The 19,470-nt window shown below is 43.6% G+C and overlaps 1 protein-coding gene across 1 annotated transcript in view; it reads left to right on the top strand.

Moving 5' to 3' along the window:
* The first annotated feature begins 2,705 nt into the window (after window positions 1-2,705).
* CALCOCO2 (calcium binding and coiled-coil domain 2) overlaps window positions 2,706-19,470 on the top strand; it is a 49,931-nt gene continuing 33,166 nt past the window's right edge. Inside the window, exons 1-2 of the mRNA XM_075278290.1 lie at window positions 2,706-2,826; window positions 2,968-3,181. Coding sequence (XP_075134391.1) covers window positions 3,002-3,181 — 180 coding nt within the window. The 5' untranslated portion in view covers window positions 2,706-2,826; window positions 2,968-3,001. The remainder of the gene's footprint in view (window positions 2,827-2,967; window positions 3,182-19,470) is intronic.

The following is a 19,470-nucleotide window of genomic DNA, read 5'->3' as shown; positions in this document are numbered from 1 at the left end:
GTATAAGCCAAATTTTTCAGCACAGTTTTTTTCTGAAAAAGCCCCCCTCGGCTTATACTCGAGTCAGCAAATTTTTATTTATTTATTTTTTCCCTAGAATACATACAAAAGTAGAAAATTACTGTGAAACGCATACACATTAGGTATCCATGTGTCTGAAAGTGCCCGGTCTACTGAATATAGGGTATCTACAGTGCTCCTGTTCCGTTGGGAAGGGGTTAATAGGAGCACTGCAGATACCCTATATTCAGTCAGACTGAATTCCAAGTGGGGGGGAAAAAAAACAGTCCTCAAGCTCAGGGAAGGGGCAGACAGACAACCAAAACACCCCTTCCCCTTTCCCAGCATCTACTGCACCCAAAAACTCCGACCATTTTAATTTTTGAAATTTTCCAGTAGCTGCTGCATTTCCCTCCTAGGCTTATACTCAAGTCAATAAGTTTTCCCAGTTTTTTGTGCTAAAATTAGGGGGGTTGGCTTATATTCGGGTCGGCTTATACTCGAGTATATACGGTACTCCAAATTTCTTGGGACAGTCCCAAATTTCTAGAAACAATCTTGGACAAAATATGGTATGTACCAGTTTGAAAAAGGAGTGTGGTCTACAAAACTGTGGCAAAAAATGTCTGGTCTGATCACATTTTGGGCAGGGGAGGTCCCGGGGCAGTCCAATGGGACTTAAATATTACTAACGTAAAAGTTAGTTAGTGGAGTTCCTTGGCACATGGGAGAATATGCAATGCTAATTTTGCAATTTTCTGCTGTAAAAAAAGTCACAAATTTTGGATCGCAGGTTTTGTCAAAAACATGGGTGAGGTCCATTAGGAGCTGCTATTGACTTGATAGAAGTACTATCATTTTGCCCAGAAACTGGTGTAAATTATAGTGCAAATCTACATCAGTTCAGGGCATAGGTTTGACTTTCTGGTGAAAGATCCAATACATTTATTGCATGTCACTCCAGAAAAGTTTCTCCTGAGATCCAGCTGGAGATGGCTGGGGCCCCGGACCACTATGATAGCAGTCAAGGAAAACCTGGTTCTCTGACTGCTATACATACAGTTAATGGAAATGAGCACTGGCATATCACCAGGTCCCTTTCCAATTGATGCCAGCCAAGGGAGGTGACTAAAAATAAATAATACTTGTACTCACCTCTCCTGGACTCAGCACCCTCTCTGGCGCTCTTCTGTCAGTTGACTGAGACCTGTGATTAGGTCCCATTAGTCACACAGGGCGCAGCGGGGTAATGATGTCAATGTGCGCCATGTGACCGTTGAGGCCCATTCAGTCTGAAGAGGGCCGAAGATGCTGAAGACAGCAGAACAGAGCAAGGATGCCCAGGAAAGGTGAGATAATAATAATAAATTTTATTTCTATAGCGCCAACATATTCCGCAGCGCTGTACAATTTGTAGGGTTCAAATACAGACACATTACAAAGAAAGTCATTTCACACAATGGGACTGAGGGCCCTACTCGCAAGAGCTTACAATTTATGAGGTAGAGAGGGTGACACAAAAGGTAGCAGGATAACGTCTATCCTTAGGGAGAGACCACCTTCATCCCCATAATCTGGTCTCTCAGCCTCTGACTTAAACCAAATCAATTCTCTCTAGGCTGCGCTGATGACGTCCAAAGAGACAGAAACGGTGCCATCCGTAGCTGAGAAATTGATTTGGTTATAACCTCGCATCATGCAGTGAAGGCTTCTGGGAAGTCGGGCATGTTGTTCAGGGTGCTTGCTATAGAGGGCAGCATAACAGAAGCACTGTCTCCCTGTTTACATCTTGGGAGACAGATTTGCATATTCTTCCCAGGAAAGGTGAGGCAAAGTGAGTATGATTGATTGTAATTTATAATCACCTTCCCTGGACCTCCGATTATTATACCCTGGAGTCTGACAAAAGTTTGCGTCGATGCCCACAAGACCACTGTAAGGCCACCATATGAAATGCAATATTTCTAAGAGTGTTTACGCTATGTGGGGTCCTGAATATGGCCTCCGCTATGGTTTGTCATTTAGTTTTGTGTTATTATTTAACTCCTTCCTGACATCCGCCGTAATAGTACAGTGGATGTCGGGTATTTACATATGGAAACTGCTCAGGAGCTGAGCAGCCGCCATAGCTGCTGGGTCTCTGCTGTACACTGTAGCGGGGAAAAAAAAAACAAAAGCGCTGAACCGCTGTTTCGCCTCTGTTAAAAAGTGATGAATGCAATAGACATTCCCAAAAATGGTATAACTAAAAGGTAAACCTGGCACCACAAAAAAGATGCTGTATGCATTCCGTAGATGGAAGTATAAAAAGTTGCATGTGTCAGAATATGGCGACTATTACCTACAAACATTTTTGAAAAGTTTTTGATTTGGTTTGGTAGGTTTGGAATAGCATTTCTAAAGGCTACGCAAGGATGTGATCAGTTAAAAATGACTTTTCTCAGTGATAGAGCCCCTTTAAGCTCTCATATGGCTTTTTGAATTGAAAAATATATAAGTTATGGGGTTTGGAACTAAAAAATGAAAATCGAAAAAATTCCTCCAGCAGGAAGGGGTTAACAGTTGGGTTTATGTGTTAAAATACAAACTAAAAAACCACGATTAATATATGTGAGATTTCTGAGATGTATTTTGTAGTCTGTAGCTTTAAGAAGCAGGCACATAGTGCTATGTCATAGCTGGGAGTGGAAAAGGGATAGGCTTTTTGTTTGTTCCAGCAGGGAATCAGTGTAGAGGCTTCTTACATAGGTTGTAATACGGCATGTTTCACTTTCATTTCAGACTATTACGCAGATCTTGAATCCTCAAGCTTCCCTGCGGATATCTGTAAGATATTAGCTATACAGCTAGTGGCTTAAGGCTGCAGTGTGACTGTGTGAATGTAGCAAGGACTTGTCTGTGTGAGCTGTCAGTAAACTGTTCCAACTTGTTTACATCCACCTGTCATCTTATTTCCTTGGGGCCTAGGTGACATATTTCAGGCCTTGGAGTTCAGCTGATCATGGATTGTGAAACAGAAGACCCACCCACGTCTATTATTTCTCCTGCAGAATATAACTTTTCACAGGTCATCTTCACCAACGTGCAAAAATTCTACCCCCCGAAAACTGACATACTGTGCAAATTCCGGAGGGAGGAAAACTTTGCCTGCAATCCTAGAGACTGGATTGGAATATTTAAAGTAAGTCTGAATGTGTTTTATACCAATATAATAATAATAATATATTCTGACATTGTACAATTCATGATGTAAACAGAGGGTGTTGGGAGAAATCTGTGTATAGCGTCACCATGAGGATGTAGTGTATATTGCCATATAAAAGGGGATAAGCAGCTATGAGATACATTCTGGGAACCATAGTTACAAACCTAAGACCCCACATTGTGCAAACACAGCTTATTTTGTTGCGTTTTTTTGAGCCAAAGCCAAGAATGGCTACAAAAGGAATGGGCAGTATATAAGAAATGCTTAGACTTTTACCTTTTGCTCAATCAACTCAATCCAATATTTTGGCTTTGGCTCAAAATATCACAGCAAAATCTGCAACAAAAAAGCTGTGTTTCCGCAGCGTGGGGCCTCAGCCATGTACGGGTGCCGCCTCAGCAATACATTTATGGATTATTGTGTTCTCCTTCTCCTATTGCCTGTGCCATAACTTGTAGAACTACACAGCCAATATCAAGGTGATAATCAATAAGTTCAGTGAAACCCGATAGGCAGTCAGAGCTGCATTGTGTGCTAGTACCTTAAGAGTCATATCCATCAAACTAAACCATTGTTTGAAGAAAGAATTGGGCTCATAAAATCTGACATAGTTAGGATTGGGCTACATGGTAACAAAAAGTCGCACAGACGTTGCCCAAATAAAACAGTTGTGTGAGTTGTCTTCAACTTGCTGTTGCACGACTTTTTTTATAGCTGTATAAACACAGTCAAGATGTAGACGTGTTGCATACGATTGCGACTCACATGTCACTTCAATTACATTCTATTGTAAAAGAATGTCCTAGGCTTAGCCTAGATAGTCAGATAGTCAGAATCTATTGATATAGCAAAAACTTTCAGAATCCATTTCATCAAGGTGTGGTTTACATGAGATTTTCCTGCTCAATCGCAGTGGGAATTTTCAGGCAGATGCTTTGGAGATGATTCACGTCTTACCATTTTAGCTGCGATTCTGTAAGCTGACCTTCCAGCGGATTCAGACACTTGGCTGCTATGCTGTCTTAAGGTGCCCATACACAGTAAACTAAAGTTTATGAAGATGAAGGATTTCAAACATGTTGGGGGAGATTTACTAAGCAAAATACTCATGAGTTCTGTAATTTATCACAACTGTATAATTGCCTTGTGACATATTTATCAAGCGTTTTGGTCATTTTTTAGACACATTTATGACTTGTCATTGTGGGAAAGTGACGTGGTTTATTGGAAAGTGGGCGTGGTCTAAAGTGCACCACCATGTGCCAGATTTTTGTAGTATTTTTTGTAGTATTCTAAGTTAACTAGTAATTAGTGGAAAGTTAGAGCACACAGTCCAAACATAGGCTAAATTTATCAAACAGCCAATCAGCGGCTTCAGAGGTCACATGACTGCTGAGGCCAATCAGCGTCCTCAGCAGGCCTCAGGAAGTGACCCGTGATGTCACAGGCAGTGACATCACATACCATTCACTGCTTGGTCTCGGTGGTCACATGACCACCGAGGCCAATCAGCAGCTTCAGCTGAACTCTAGAAGAGACCCGTTCAGCATAAGGACCGAAACGTACAGGGAGGACATTGGAACATCGGGGAGAGGTGAGTATGATTTTTTTTTTTTTTTTCAATGTCCCCGGCTGATCTAAAAGCTAAAGGGGTTGTCCATTTTTGCCTGGACAACCCCTTTAAAGCGAGGGCCCCATGTGGTGTAAACACCACAGAAAATGAAACTCTGAGTTTTATAGTCCCTGCAAAGTGGATGTAATTCTAGCGAATCCTATCAATGCATCTAGCGTATCTTGTCCACAACTTGCAGAAAAATATGTTTAGCAATTTCAAAAATCGTTACAGTTTTGGAAACTGCAGCATATAGGTATAATGGGAGCAAAAAATCTGCAGAGGAAACCTCTGCAGACTTTCTGTGAAAAGTGCTGCGGGAAAAAACCGTGATGCGTTGCCACCGCGTTTTTTCCTGCAGTGCTTTTTTTCCTGCAGCCCGCTACTTGGGGCCTTTAGCCTAATGAGGATCTTTCACCACATCCAACAAGTCCAGCTCTTTACATCAATTAATAGATGCTGTTCCACTGATTCTGGTATAGTTGGATTTTTTTCTCTATCCCCCACCATTCCTGAGAAATCTGTGTTGTTATTTATTCAGGAGGGTGGTGTCAGGCAGGAGCAGACAAGGAGTGTGGTTCTGAGCTCTGACACTGGCTGCCTCTGATTGGAGCTCTGAATCACGTCCCCTGCCCTTCTGACATCTAGCACATCAGGCACCAAAACTAACTGCTCAGGAATGGTGGGGGGTAGAGTAAAAAATTCCAACTACTCTTGTATCAGTGGACATATGCTAAGAACTTTAATCAGTGGAAGTAGTGAAAGGTCCTCTTTAATTTTATGGTTACATCTCTTTTTTCATGCATATTCTCTGTTTTGGACCAGTCCATTCTGCAGAATATTCGCCCACATTGTACGGTAGTTTATGGGTCTGTGAAAAAGCTCATGGATTCCATAAATATACATACATACATACATATAATGGATCAATCACGGATGAAACGCATCCATAAAAACAATAGGTCCGCGTTCTATCAATGGAAAGCACTGACAACCAGTGGCGTAACTAGGAATGGCGGGGCCCCGTGGTGAACCTTTGACATGGGGCCCCCCCCCCCACCCCGGCTGACATCGAAAACCCTGACCAACACCGAAAACCCCGCACGACCCCACCCCCCGCATTCCTACGCACACTATTACACTCCATAGTGGCCCCTGCACACATTATTATACCCCATAGTGGCCCCTGCACACATTATTATACCCCATAGTGGCCCCTGCACACATTATTATACCCCATAGTGGCCCCTGCACACAGTATTATACCCCATAGTGGCCCCTGCACACATTATTATACCCCATAGTGGCCCCTGCACACAGTATTATACCCCATAGTGGCCCCTGCACACAGTATTATACCCCATAGTGGCCCCTGCACACAGTATTATACCCCATAGTGGCCCCTGCACACATTATTATACCTCATAGTGACCCCTGTATACAGTATTATGCTCCTTAGTGACCCCTACAAACAGTATTATACCCCATAGTGGCCTCTGCACACAGTATTATACCCCATAGTGGCCCCTGCACACATTATTATACCCCATAGTGGCCCCTGCACACAGTATTATGCCCCATAGTGGCCCCTGCACACAGTATTATCCCCCATTGTGGCCCCTTCACCCACTATTATGCCCCGTTGTGGACACCCATTAACAATTATTATACTCTGGGGTCTTTTCAGACCCCAGAGTATAATAATCGGAGACCCGGGGGAAGAACAACATAAAAAAAAACCAAAACACTGTAACTTACCTGTCTCCCGACTCCCCGCTGGCGGCCATCTTCAATGACGTCAGGGACGTCATGTGACCGGGAGCCTGCGTCGCGACGCATAAGAACGCAGGCCCCGATCATGTGACATCTGAGACATCACACAAGTAGGCCGAAGCCTGCGCGGAGCCTGGAGAGGTAAGTAACACAGTTTTTTATGTTCAGTTACCTCTCCTGCACTTCCGATCATTATACTCGGGGGTCCGAAAAGACCCCCGAGTATAATAGTGCTTGTGGGGCCCGCAGTATCACTTACCGATCCCGGCCCCTGCCAGGATCGGTAAGTATATAGGGCCCGTTACCGGCTGGAGTAACTCCAGCCGGTAACGGCCTATTAAAAAAAAAAAAAACGCAGCGGTAGCGGCTGCCACCGGGCCCCTAATGTCCCGGGCCCTGTGGCAGCTGCTACTGCTGCTACCACGGTAGTTACGCCACTGCTGACAACATATATCTAAAAAAGAAACGATGTGTGAATAAACCTTTACTGAGCAGAAGCGTTTTGCTTAAATCAGCTTTAGCTCATTTCTTAGTTTCCTGGAAACTTTAATCTGATAATACTAAGTACTGAGGAGATTGATGTTACATCACATAGATTGTACTGAAGATCAGCTGAACATTATTATATATGGTTTTTGCTATGTTGTCCATATCTGTCCTGTTCTCATACAGAGGCAACTGAATGGTCTTATAGTCCTTTTTGAGTTTGTGAGCTGTCTGATGCCTTAAAGGGGTTGTCTGGGGAGTTAAGATTACCTTAACTGATCTGGCAGACACTGGATGATGGACCTGAGGGTCCCAGCCTGCTTCTGACCCCCAGGTCATGTGATTGGAACTAGCACTGGCCCCCAGATCACTCTGTCCCCTCCCTCCTCCCTGATCTCAGCCAGTCCCTACTGCAGAAGTAAATCACCTGTGAGATCATGTTGGAAGGACGGGGGCTGGTTCTGACCACATGATCTGGTGGGTCCCCCATGTCCAACATTCAGTGTCTGATGGATCAGTTAAGGTGATCTTAATATATATTCCCTTTCAAGCTCACATGGCCAAGAAGCAATGGATTTCTTATCCCTTCCTACCGTTTGCTACCATGTTCCTCTCAACTCCGTGCCACTGTCCCACTTTACCCTACTGGACTCTGCATTGGTGCCTCCAAGCACGATATCCTGTGTGTCTTTTCTGCTCCTCTGTTTGGGGTCTAAGGGCTCAGCATCCTCCTTACTGACACCACTCTCTTGGGTTCCTAGCTGTATGCAACACAGTGATTCTCAGTTCTTAAATGGAACTTGTCGGAACGATTTTGTCCCTAAAACCATAAGCAGTACCCAAAAGGGCATCTCTCTTGTTACCCAGTACTGCCTGTAGAGATTTTGCAGGCAGCTGTGGCAACAGATGAGATGCCTTCTTGGGTACTGCTAATGGATTTAGGTTGCAAAATTGTGCTGAGAAGTTTCTGTTAAAGAGCTACCATGAGCCAGCGCACCTCTTCTTCAACCAATGTTTACCTATCACCGACTTTTCAAGCACCCTTTGAAAATCTTTGTTTGTCTGAACAATAAGGTGCACCAGGTGCTATTAGCTGCATAGGTGTTATTCTGTTTTGTACTCTTGACTTTTGATCAAGGTTGACCTTTAAATGACTACATAATATTGGCAAGATTCTTCGGCTATTGTGTCGACTGTTTACACTATGGTCACTGTGTGCCCATGGACTTTAAACTTTTGATCATAGTGGTGTGTGCCAAATACATAGGTGTAAGTTCCCTATGACCTCTGTATGTTGTCTAGCTTTGTACTTACTGCTACTTGTATGGTAAAGACACCACCATTGTTTTGTTTTATGAATCATTCTTGTACATTGTTATCTTGTGGACTTTGCTAGTACATTTTAATAGGTATAAAAAAAAGGTGTGAGTGTGTTGCATAGAAACTTTTAGATAAGAACTTTCGGGTTCTATAAATATCATAAAAGTGCCAAGGGAAGAAAAAACTGATATGGCTTGTAAACAGCTCTTATTTTATGCAGCACTTGTCTAGTATCATGTGGGGCAGTTGCCTATTTCAACAAACCCATCAATATATCTACTTGTAGATACAGTAAAACGCCGAGTCTACCCAATCGCTTACTTACTTACTTACTTACATAAGAAATCTATAGTCATATCTATATATTGTAGTTGTAATAAGAAGTCTATTAATGACTTCTTGGAGAAGGACAAATCCAGGTTCTTTGGATGTGCATTGTTCAACTAGTGGCGTGCATAGAAGAGAGGGTACACCATAGCAATATTCATAATGCATCGCTATTTTGGTAGAAAAGTTTTCCTCTGTTGAAAATAGACCTCTGTTTTGGGGCAAGGCCTTAGTTTTTGGACAATATAGTTACTATAAAGAAGGAAATCCGTTGGAGGAGCAGAAGGGATTTGGCCCTCCCTCTCTGTAAGGCCTGGTTCACATCTAGGTTTGGGTTTCTATTCAGGGAGTCCACTTGGGAACCCCCCGAGCAGAAACCTATCTGTACGCATTAAAAAGTGGTTACCTAAGGAAACCTGCAGACTCCATAGTCTTTAATGGGGTCCGTGTGGTTTTCGTTTGGTTTCCACACGAAACATGCAGACAGATAAGTGCTGCTTGCAGGGGGCCTGGGGCATGTATAACATGAAAAAAAACATAATCACCTGTCCTGGTGCTCCATTGTTTGGTCGTGTGCCCTGCCTCTGTCCTCAGAAGCCCTGTGTCCTACGTGAATGCTGAAATTAATCAGTGACCTCCAGCGGTTGCTGGAGAGGGCCTGGTGACTTTTATGTCCAGGGCCGGCATTAGGGAGGGGGCAAAATGGGCCGTTGCCCAGGGCCCCACACCCTACACGGGCCCCCAGTGGAATCGGGGCACCTGACACTTCCCTTGGTGCCTCCGATCATGAGAGCACCACTTTCAACTAGTCCTTGGGACTCCAATACAATTTAACCTGTAACCTATGATAGAGCATGGAGATCTAGCCATGCGCTGTCATACTGTAAGCCACTGTATAGTACGCATCGTAAGTCTTGGCTCAGGCCACACACTGACATCACTGCATCACACAGCCTGTGCCGGACCTCTTGTGGAGTGCGAGAGACCTCATCAGCTTTGGTTGTCACAGAATCTGGAGACATGAGTAGATTTTTATATTTTTTTTTATTTTCTGGAGGGCAGAAGGGGATTAAAGTTGAAATGGGGCGCTGTAACTATTAAAAGGCACTACAATAAGAGGGCGCTAGAACTACAGGGGAAACTATAATTAGGGAAAAGGGGGGACTAGAACTAATAAGGGAACACTATAATAAGGGGTTATTAATAAGAGACACAATAACAATGGGGATCTAAAAAGGTGGCACTATAATAAGGGACACTATAATAAGGGGGAAATAATAAGGGGCACCATAATAAGAAGGAACTAATACTAGTAAGGGAGAAGTAGAACTAATAAGGGGGAACAAGAAGTAATAAAGGGGCACTATAACAAAAAAGGTACTATAGCTGAAGAGCTGTAAGGGGGCGTTCACACTACTGCCGCTGTCCACCCAGGGGTTTCCGTCCTAAACCCCAGGGAAACTGGCCAGGGGACAGCTTGCTGGTGGTCAGCTTTAAAACCTATTCACTTGAATGTTTTTTTAAAGCAAACCACCGGTGTCCATACGTGGCGCCTCCACAGGGAAACAGTTTTTTTTGTACAGACACAAAGTCGGACATGCAAGACTTTGTGTCCATGCAAAAAAACCTGTTTTTTAGGCAGAGAGGCTGCATACAGACTCCGACGGTTTGCTTTAAAAACCCATTCAAATGAATAGGTTTTAAAGCTGACCGCCGGCAAGCTGTCCCCTGTCCAGTTTCCCTGGGGTTTAGGACGGAAACCCCTGGGCAGACAGCGGCGGTAGTGTGAACACCCTCTAATCTATGAGGAGACATTATTACCTATTAGGGGGTAGAAAGTGGGTCATTGTTATTCTGTGGAGGCATATAGAGGGTTGTACTGTTTGCGGGACAAAAAGTGAGTGTTATTAACAATAACAATAAGACCCCCTTTCATCCCCAAAGCAGTAATAATCCATTTTGCCCCCACATAATAATAATGCCCACCTTTATTGTTTTGTAAAGGACACAAAGGTGGGCATGGTTATTGTGTAGTGGGCAGAGAGAGGCATTATTACTTTGCAGGGGCATAGCGGTGGACATGTAGGGATGATATGTGGGCATCGTTATTGTGTAGGGGCACAGAGGTGGGCTTTAATATCATGTGAGACATTACAAAATCATTATTTTAATTACATAATCACATTTTATTATGATAAAAGTACGTGGTCACCATTATTGTATTGAGTACAAAAGCTGGCACAACTACTGTGCAGTGCATGACTGCCGTCTGCAGCACAACTATTGTTTTGGGCAAAATATGAGGCACTATCTGGCATTATATGTTATTAGGGGCAACAGATCATCTGCGTAGAGGAGGTATCTGTCACTGTATTGTGGTAATATTGGTTTTGTATAGTGGCAGTAACAGTATGGTGGTATGTAATGGTTGCCGTCATAGTGTGGTAGTATTATTTGGGCCTTGTATAGAGGTATCATTGGTAACAGTGTACGGGGTGCTTTGTTCCATAACAGTATGGACATAATGTTTACATTATTTTTTTGTATAGCATTATTATTCAATAAAGATATATGTTTATAAATAATTTTCTTGTGCCTGTAGGGAGTTGGACCCTTTAACTTCTAAGATCCTAGCAAATACCCTAATGCTAGAAATCAATTCAGCAGCACTCTACACAGAGTTTAACAATTGAATGCGTTTGTTTTGTTGGAACAATATGGGAGAATTTGGGGCCCCACTTTTAATTTTGCCCAGGGCCACACTTTGTCTAAAACCGGCCCTGCTTATGTCCAATTACTAGAAAGCACTTTTAATATGCATTTTAAAAGTAATGTTTGTAGAAGCATTTTAGAAGCATTGTTTCTACTAACATTTATTTGCATAAATATCACAATTAATTGCTTTTTGTAGCACACCCTGGTGTTCAAATGTAAAGATGATTAAGTGCAGTGGCGTAACTAGGAATGGCGGGGCCCTGTGGCAAACTTTGGACATGGGGCCCCCTGACCAACAACAAAGACCTCGACCGTCTGACCCCCCTCCCGCATTCCTGCGCGCTCTATTATGCCCCATAGTGGCCCCTGCACACAGTATTATGCCCAAAATAGTGGCCCAAGCACACAGTATTATGCCCCATAGTGGCCCCCGCACACAGTATGATGCCCCATAATGGCCCCAGCACACAGTATTATGCCCCATAGTGGCCCCCGCACACAGTATGATGCCCCATAATGGCCCCAGCACACAGTATTATGCCCCATAGTGGCCCCTGCACACAGTATTATGGCCCATAATGAACACCCATGAACAATTATTATACTCTGGGGTCTGAAAAGATATAATAATCGGAGACTGAGGGGGGATACAAAGATAAAAAACACTGTCGCTTACCTATCTCTGGCTCCGCTGCAGTCCTCTGTGGTGTCGGCCATCTTCAATGACATCAGGATGCCACATGACCAAGGACGGAGGTCCCAGTCAAGTGACGTCAGGGATGTCACACTAGGCCCGATGCCTGTATGGAGCGTGGAGAGGTGAATAACTGTTTTTTATGTTCCCTTATCTCTCCCGGGCCTCCAATCATTATACTCGGGGGTCTGAAAAGACCCCCCGAGTATAATAATAGTGTATGTGGGGCCCGCGGCATCACTTACCGATCCCAGCCCCTGCCAGGATCGATAAGTAAATAGGGCCCGTTACTGGCTGGAGTAACTCCTGCCAGTAACAGCCTGTTAAGAAAAAGAAACGCAGCGGTAGCGGCTGTCGCCGGGCCCCTAATGTCCTGGGACCTGTGGTAGCCGCTACCTCTGCTACCCCGGTAGTTACGCCACTGGTTAAGTGCTAAGGAATCTGATTGCTTTTCCCTCACTTTTTGATGTCTGTATCAGGACAAGTATTTTTTTATTAATAGAAATGCTACTGCCTAGGCTGGGCTTTCACTCTGAGAAGCAGGGGATAGTCTATGCCCACGCATACCTTTCACTGAGGATACAGCATAAGTTGCACTGTATTTTATTGGGCATGTAGTACTAACAGAACATAGGATATGTGTAGACCTTTTTGAACGCATATGCACAATCCGTTTACTTATTGTCCTTTTTATTAATAGCACAACCCCTTTAAGAACTGACTTTACTATGTTTAAAACTCTGTCTGCAGTCTGAGCTAAATGACTTGAAAAGTAGTGCCTTTAGGTGTGGAAAATCAGACATGTGACTATGTCCACAGACTACAATGTGACAGTGTTCAGCCCGTGAGCCGTCTATTCTACTCTCCAATAGTAGAAGGAGGAGAACAATAGCTTAAAAATTTTCAGAAGAAAAACTCTTGTAACAATTTCTGTGCTACTTGGGATAAAATAAAGATGCAAAAACCATAATAACAAATAAAAAGATAACCTTATGCCAACCCTGTGCCAGCAGCTGATGGGAATAGAATGTACCATCTCTGTATTCACATGGACTAATGTCTCTCTGGCTTAAAACAGAGTCAGCTGCCACGACGAGGAGGAGCCCAGGCGCCTGACATGTCTGTTACTAACAACAGTATTTTTATATCATCTGCCTGAAAGACTTTATTCTTTTTATTTCCCATGCTAAAAATAGTCACTGACTAGCTGATCCACAAGTGGCCAATTCAATTTACAAACATCCATTTAAAATAATTAAATAAGGACAACAGTTGTGATGTAACCTTGTATTTTACAGTATAATTTATATAGGAAACCAGAAATGACCAGGTTTTTGTAGATCAGAGATGGATACATTCTTTATTTTTATTCTACTTGAGTTACATGATGTTCTATTGATACTGACTTGTCGCTAGAGCTGTCAGATATTTGTGTGCACACGTGACCTGGGATATGAGTAAAGTAGTAAGTCCCCATGTGGACCTGAAGGACGAAAACTGGATGCTAGTGTGAACCTAGCCTTACTTTGGTTCTCACTCTGATGGTGCCCATATTTTTTAGTACCAAATTTTGATTTTGCAATCTGGGTCCTGAGCTGCAAAGACCTGCCAGGTGGGGGGCTCTGGTGAATACTTTGGGGGTGCCTTAGACTCTGTAATCTAAAACAGTATTGGATTATAGATAGCTGCTTATTTGCCAGTAGTAGACCTTATCTGTTTCCTGTGGCATATTGGGGAATTGCTTAAGTAGCAGTTCTAACATAGATCAGTGAATTGCTTATATAGCAATTCCATAACAGGCTTCAGTTCTAGCCGTTTATCTTACAGCCAAACATAGTTAGGCCCTGTTCACATCTGCCTTCGGTTCGGGGTGTCCATTTTGGGGACCCCCTGAACGGAAACCTATACGCATTAAAAAGCGGTTAGCTAAGAAATCACATGGACCCCATAGACTATAATGGGGTCCATGTGGTTTCCACTTGGTGTCCACACAATACATGCAGAGAGAAAAGTGCTGCTTGTGGATGTTAAATAACGTCCCACACCACTTGACTGATGAGACAAGAGGTGTACTTCGGTGATACCAAGAAGCAGCTGGAGTCCAATCCAATTTGTGGTTAAAACAGCAAACGAAGGTTTAATTCAAACGAATAGATAGGTTACAGTCCAAAAATTAAACAAAGTTAAAAGAACATAGAATATGCATGACAAATAACAAGTGTCAATATGAAGAGAGTGAGAGCTGGTATGAAGGTGGAGTTAGTGCTCTACCTCCATGTTACCAAAGCCTGCTTATAAAGGCTGAGGATGCTTTACCCTCATCCAAGTTTTTTCCCCATAAGGAAAGGTGTAGGTATGATCCTTCCATGTACTCCGGATCGTTCCTTGTTTGACCATAGCCCTAAGTTTGGCTACACTGACGTATTGTTGTTAGTAACGAGACTTCTTCTACCTCCACCCAACATTCCACTAGCCCCTTCATCTGTCAAGGATGACATGCTGGACACAAATGCTACTCCATGACCTTCTCCACTCACACTCTAAGTTCAGCAAATTATGAGATTTAACAGTGGACTCCTCAAACGGAAAACCGAACACAGATGTGAACCGGCCCTTAGGATATGGCTGATCTTCTGGGACACATATATTTCTCACTTTTAATTTTAACATGAGACAAAATAGAAACAGAGAATAAAATAATAATACATTATATTTATAGTGTCAACATATTCTGCAACACTTTACAAATTGTAGCGTTCAAGTACAGACAAAATGAGACATTACAGAGTAATAAGTCAATTCACACAATGGGACTGAGGGCCCTGCTCGCAAGAGCTTACAATCTATGAGGTAGAGGGGGTGACAGAAGAGGTAGCAGGGGCGGCATAGGAGATAGCATTGCTGTTTTTGTGATTTTTTTTTTTTTTTTTTTTTTAAATTACACATACAAATAAATGTGCAGATGGTGTCTGAACCTATAAGGTTACATTCTGATAAGGGACCATGTCCTGTGGGGTAATACAAGAGCTCAGCATTATACAGGGTGCAGCATTATGGAGAGCTTTTGGGATGAGAGTGATAAATTTGTATTGTGTTCAATAATGAATAGGCAGCCAATGTAGTGACTGGCACAGACCAGAGGCATCGCTCTAACGTCTAGACTGATAGATGAGCCTGGCCGCTGCATTCAGAATAGATTGTAGAGGGGAGAGTTTAGTGAGGGGAGAGTTTAGTGAGGGGAAGACCGATTAGTAAGGAGTTACAGTAGTCAAGGCGAGAATGAATCAGAGAGACAATAAGTGTCTTCAATGTATCTCTGGTAAGGAAAGGGGGTATTCTGGAGATGTTTTTGAGGTGGAGATGAAATGTGCGTGCGAGTGATTGGATATGGGGGGGGGGGGAGGAAAGGTCTGAGTCAAACATAACCCTGAGGCAGTTGGAATATTGCCTAGGAGTTATAGTAAGGCCAGGGCCTGAAATGGAAATATCAGGGTCAGGTTTGTTAGTAGATGATGGAGACAGCAGTAGTTCAACAAACTCTGCAACAAACTCATGATATTTGAGACAGCGGAGGCAGTCACTGGTGTTCTGTATTAGTGCAGGGGTGATGTCACGGGATGAGGTATATAGTTCAGTGTGATCAGCATAAAAATGGTATCGGAAGCCAAATCTGGGGTCCAATGGGGGCTGTGTAGAAGAGAAAAGAGCAGGGGGCCTAGGACCGAGCCCTGAGGAAGCCCAACAGCAAGGGAAAGAGGGGAGGAAACAGAGCTCGCAAATGATAAAGTGCGGTCTGAGAGATAAGAGGAGAACCAGGAGAGCGCAGTGTCATTGAAGCCGACTGAGCGGAGCATAGTGAGGAGGAGTTGATGGTCAACAGTGTCAAAAGCTGCTGAGAGGTCCTGAAGAATAAGAAGAGGATAGTCACCTTTAGGGTGCATTCACACTGAGTAAACGCTAGCTTATTCTGAACGTAAAACACATTCAGAATAAGCGGCGTCTAAAGCAGCTCCATTCATTTCTATGGGAGCGGGGATACGAGCGCTCCCCATAGAAATGAATGGGCTGCTTCTTTCACTCCGTGCAGTCCCATTGAAGTGAATGGGGAGTGCCGGCGTATACGGCAAGCTCTGCTCATGCCGGAGCGTACACGCCGGCACTCCCCATTCACTTCAATGGGACTGCACGGAGTGAAAGAAGCAGCCCATTCATTTCTATGGGGAGCGCTCGTATCCCCGCTCCCATAGAAATGAATGGAGCTGCTTTAGACGCCGCTTATTCTGAACGTGTTTTACGTTCAGAATAAGCTAGCGTTTACTCAGTGTGAATGCACCCTTAGATTTAGCCATTAGGAGATCATTGGAGACTTTTCTAAAGACTATTTTAGTAGAGTGCTGTTTACGGAAGCCAGATTTTAAGGGCTCAAGAAGAGAGTTAGCAGAAAGATAGCGGATGAAATGAGAATAGACCAAGCGTTTTAGGATTCTGGAGATGAAGGGGAGGTTGAAGACACAGGACAGGTAGGACAGCACAGGACAGGTCAATGAAAGATTTCTTCAATATCAGGGTATTGACAGTATGTTTGAAGGAGGATGGGAAAATTCCAGAAGATAGAGAGAGAGGTTAAATAGCACTAGGTGACAGAGACTGGAGAAGGTGTGAGGGGAAGGGGTTACTACTGCAGGTAGTAGGGCGAGATGAAGAGAGGATGTGTTGTAGGTGAGGGTCAATGCTGCCTGGGGTTTGGGCAATTATTTCCTGATGGATCTTATCAATGTTCTGCACTGAGGTCTGAGAATGGCACCTGCACCTTGGGAGTAAACAAAGAGTGAAGAAAGATTTAGGGAGGAAGACCAAGGATACTTTTTTATTTCTTGTACGTTCTTTGTAGGTTTAGAAATTCACAAATTTCTTAATAAAAATCCACTAAGTGTCCATCAAGAAATTACTTTATCCCTCTATCATGGTAATACTGAACTACAATGGCCAGCATGCCTAGTTGCTAGCAATTTCACTGGGGAGCTATCAGCTCCTGCCTATATATTATTCAGTGTGTGTTCATATGCATTATTTATGTGCTTTTTAACTGTTTACTTACCATCCAGCCTCCCTCAAGAAATATACCTGATGTATGCCCTCAGCCTAAATATACATGTATGGTGAAAAGTGAAACTAGCTACTGCCTATATATTTTCATTTTCTTAGCACTGTGATCATTTTGCTTTATAATCTGTAATGGAAGCTAATACATGTTTAGGTAACATACCATGAGTATAGGATAAAATAGTATTCCAATTTGGTCCTAATCCTATTAATATTATAAATGTGAAAGTTTGTGAGTTTGGATGTTTGTGTGTTTGGATGTTTGGATGTTTGTTCCTCAATCACGCAAAACCCGCTCGACCGATTTGGCTGAAAGTTTCCACAAACATAGTTAATACACTCGATTGCGCAATAGGCTACTTTTCGTCACAATAGCGCACATACGTTTGTGCCAGGACCCCCACAAAACCCAAATTCACACCACCATCTCTGCAATCTCACACACTTTGGACCATAGCAATCCACAAAATTCATATTGCCCTCTACAGCCTCGCCCCTAACCCCACACAATCACATATACGTAGACTTTACCACTTTGCCCCTCACCTTAACGATTCTCCAGGAGGCGCTCTTTAATGCTCTGGAGCAGCCATGTTTGCCAACCCCCACCGCTCTGACAATCCGCGACACCGCCCACCCATGTCAATACCCCTAGGAGGTCTAATAAATGCAAAAAAAAAAAAGGTTAAAAAAAAGTAAAAAAAATATAAAAACAAATAAAAAGGATTAAAAATTCAAATCACCCCTCTTTCCCTAGAACACATATAAAAGTAGTTAAAAACTGTGAAACACATACATAATAGGTATCCCCGTGTCCGAAATCGCCCGCTCTACAAAGCTATACAAATATTTTTCCTGTTCGGTAAACGCCGTAGCGGTAAAAATGGTCCAAAGTGCCAAACCGCCGTTTTTTCACTGTTTTGATTCTGATAAAAATTTGAATAAAAAGTGATCAAAGCAATAACATTTCCCGAAAATGGTAGAACTACAAAGTACACCCGGTCCCGCAAAAAAAGACGCCCTATACATCCCCGTACACGCACGTATAAAAAAGTTACGGCTGTCGGAATATGGCGACTTTTCAAAAAAAAAATTTTTTTTTAACACAGTTTTGCCTTTTTTAAAGGGGTCAAAATGTAAATAAAACCTTATAAATTTGGTATCCCTGGAATCGTAACGAAGCACAGAATACAAGGGACATGTCATTTTGGTTGCACAGTAAACGCCTTAAAACCAAAGCCCGTAAGAAAGTCGCAGAACTGCATTTTTACTTCAAATCCACCCCATTCTGAATTTTTTCCCTGCTTCCCAGTACATTATATAGAATAAATAATGGCGGCATCATGAAGAAAAATTTGTCCCAGGAAAAATTAAGACCTCATATGACTCTGGGAGCAGAGAAACTTATACACACTACGAAAACCTTACTCACACCTGTATATACCCACTTCTATAATCACCGCAGACGAAGTCGCGGGTACCAGCTAGTAGTAAATAATTATAATAATACTAATTGTGTGTTTGGATGTTTGTTCCTCAATCACGGGAAAACAGCTGAATGGATTTGCCTGCAATTGCACACATACATACATTGGCAGCCAGATTGATACATAGGCTACTTACTTTACCGGTACACGGCCGGAGTTCGCCACCGCAACCGCTGAATTGCCGTTCACCTAAACTGAAGGACCTGAGATGACGTCATCTCAGGCCCTTCAACTCTTTCCCGATTAGCTGCCGCTGCTGTGTGGGTGGAGCTATCGGCCTGACTGCAGCCAGGAGAAAATGGTTGCACACGCACACTTGGGAGAGGAGCCAACAAGTGGCATAACTTGGGACAGGGACGGACAGGCAGCCTTACTGGACGGCCACGTGAACACTGTATCGGCTGCACCTGGTAACTACATTGCTGTGTGAGGGGAAAGCTGCAGCCCCGCACAGTATGTCCCGCAGATGCAGGTACCTCCATACACCAGCGTAGGATGCGATGTAGCAGGGTTGACACGCCATACAGCAGAGCGCTGGGGGCCGTGGGGGAGTGTGGCCGGGGCCCCCGGCGGGGGAGGGGTGGTTGCGGCCAGAGGGAGGGGGTGCGGGGGAGAAGAGGCATGGGTGCAGGACGTGGGTATCAGTGGGGAAGAGGGCCCAGGGGCACGGGATGGAGCAAGAGTGCAGGGCCAAGGGGGATAGGGGAGCCGGGGACAAGTGGTAGGTGAGGAGGCTGCGGGGGCCAGC

Source organism: Leptodactylus fuscus, chromosome 6, assembly GCF_031893055.1.
Source record: "Leptodactylus fuscus isolate aLepFus1 chromosome 6, aLepFus1.hap2, whole genome shotgun sequence".
NCBI lineage: Eukaryota > Metazoa > Chordata > Amphibia > Anura > Leptodactylidae > Leptodactylus > Leptodactylus fuscus.
This window is presented reverse-complemented; position numbering and strand designations above follow the sequence as displayed.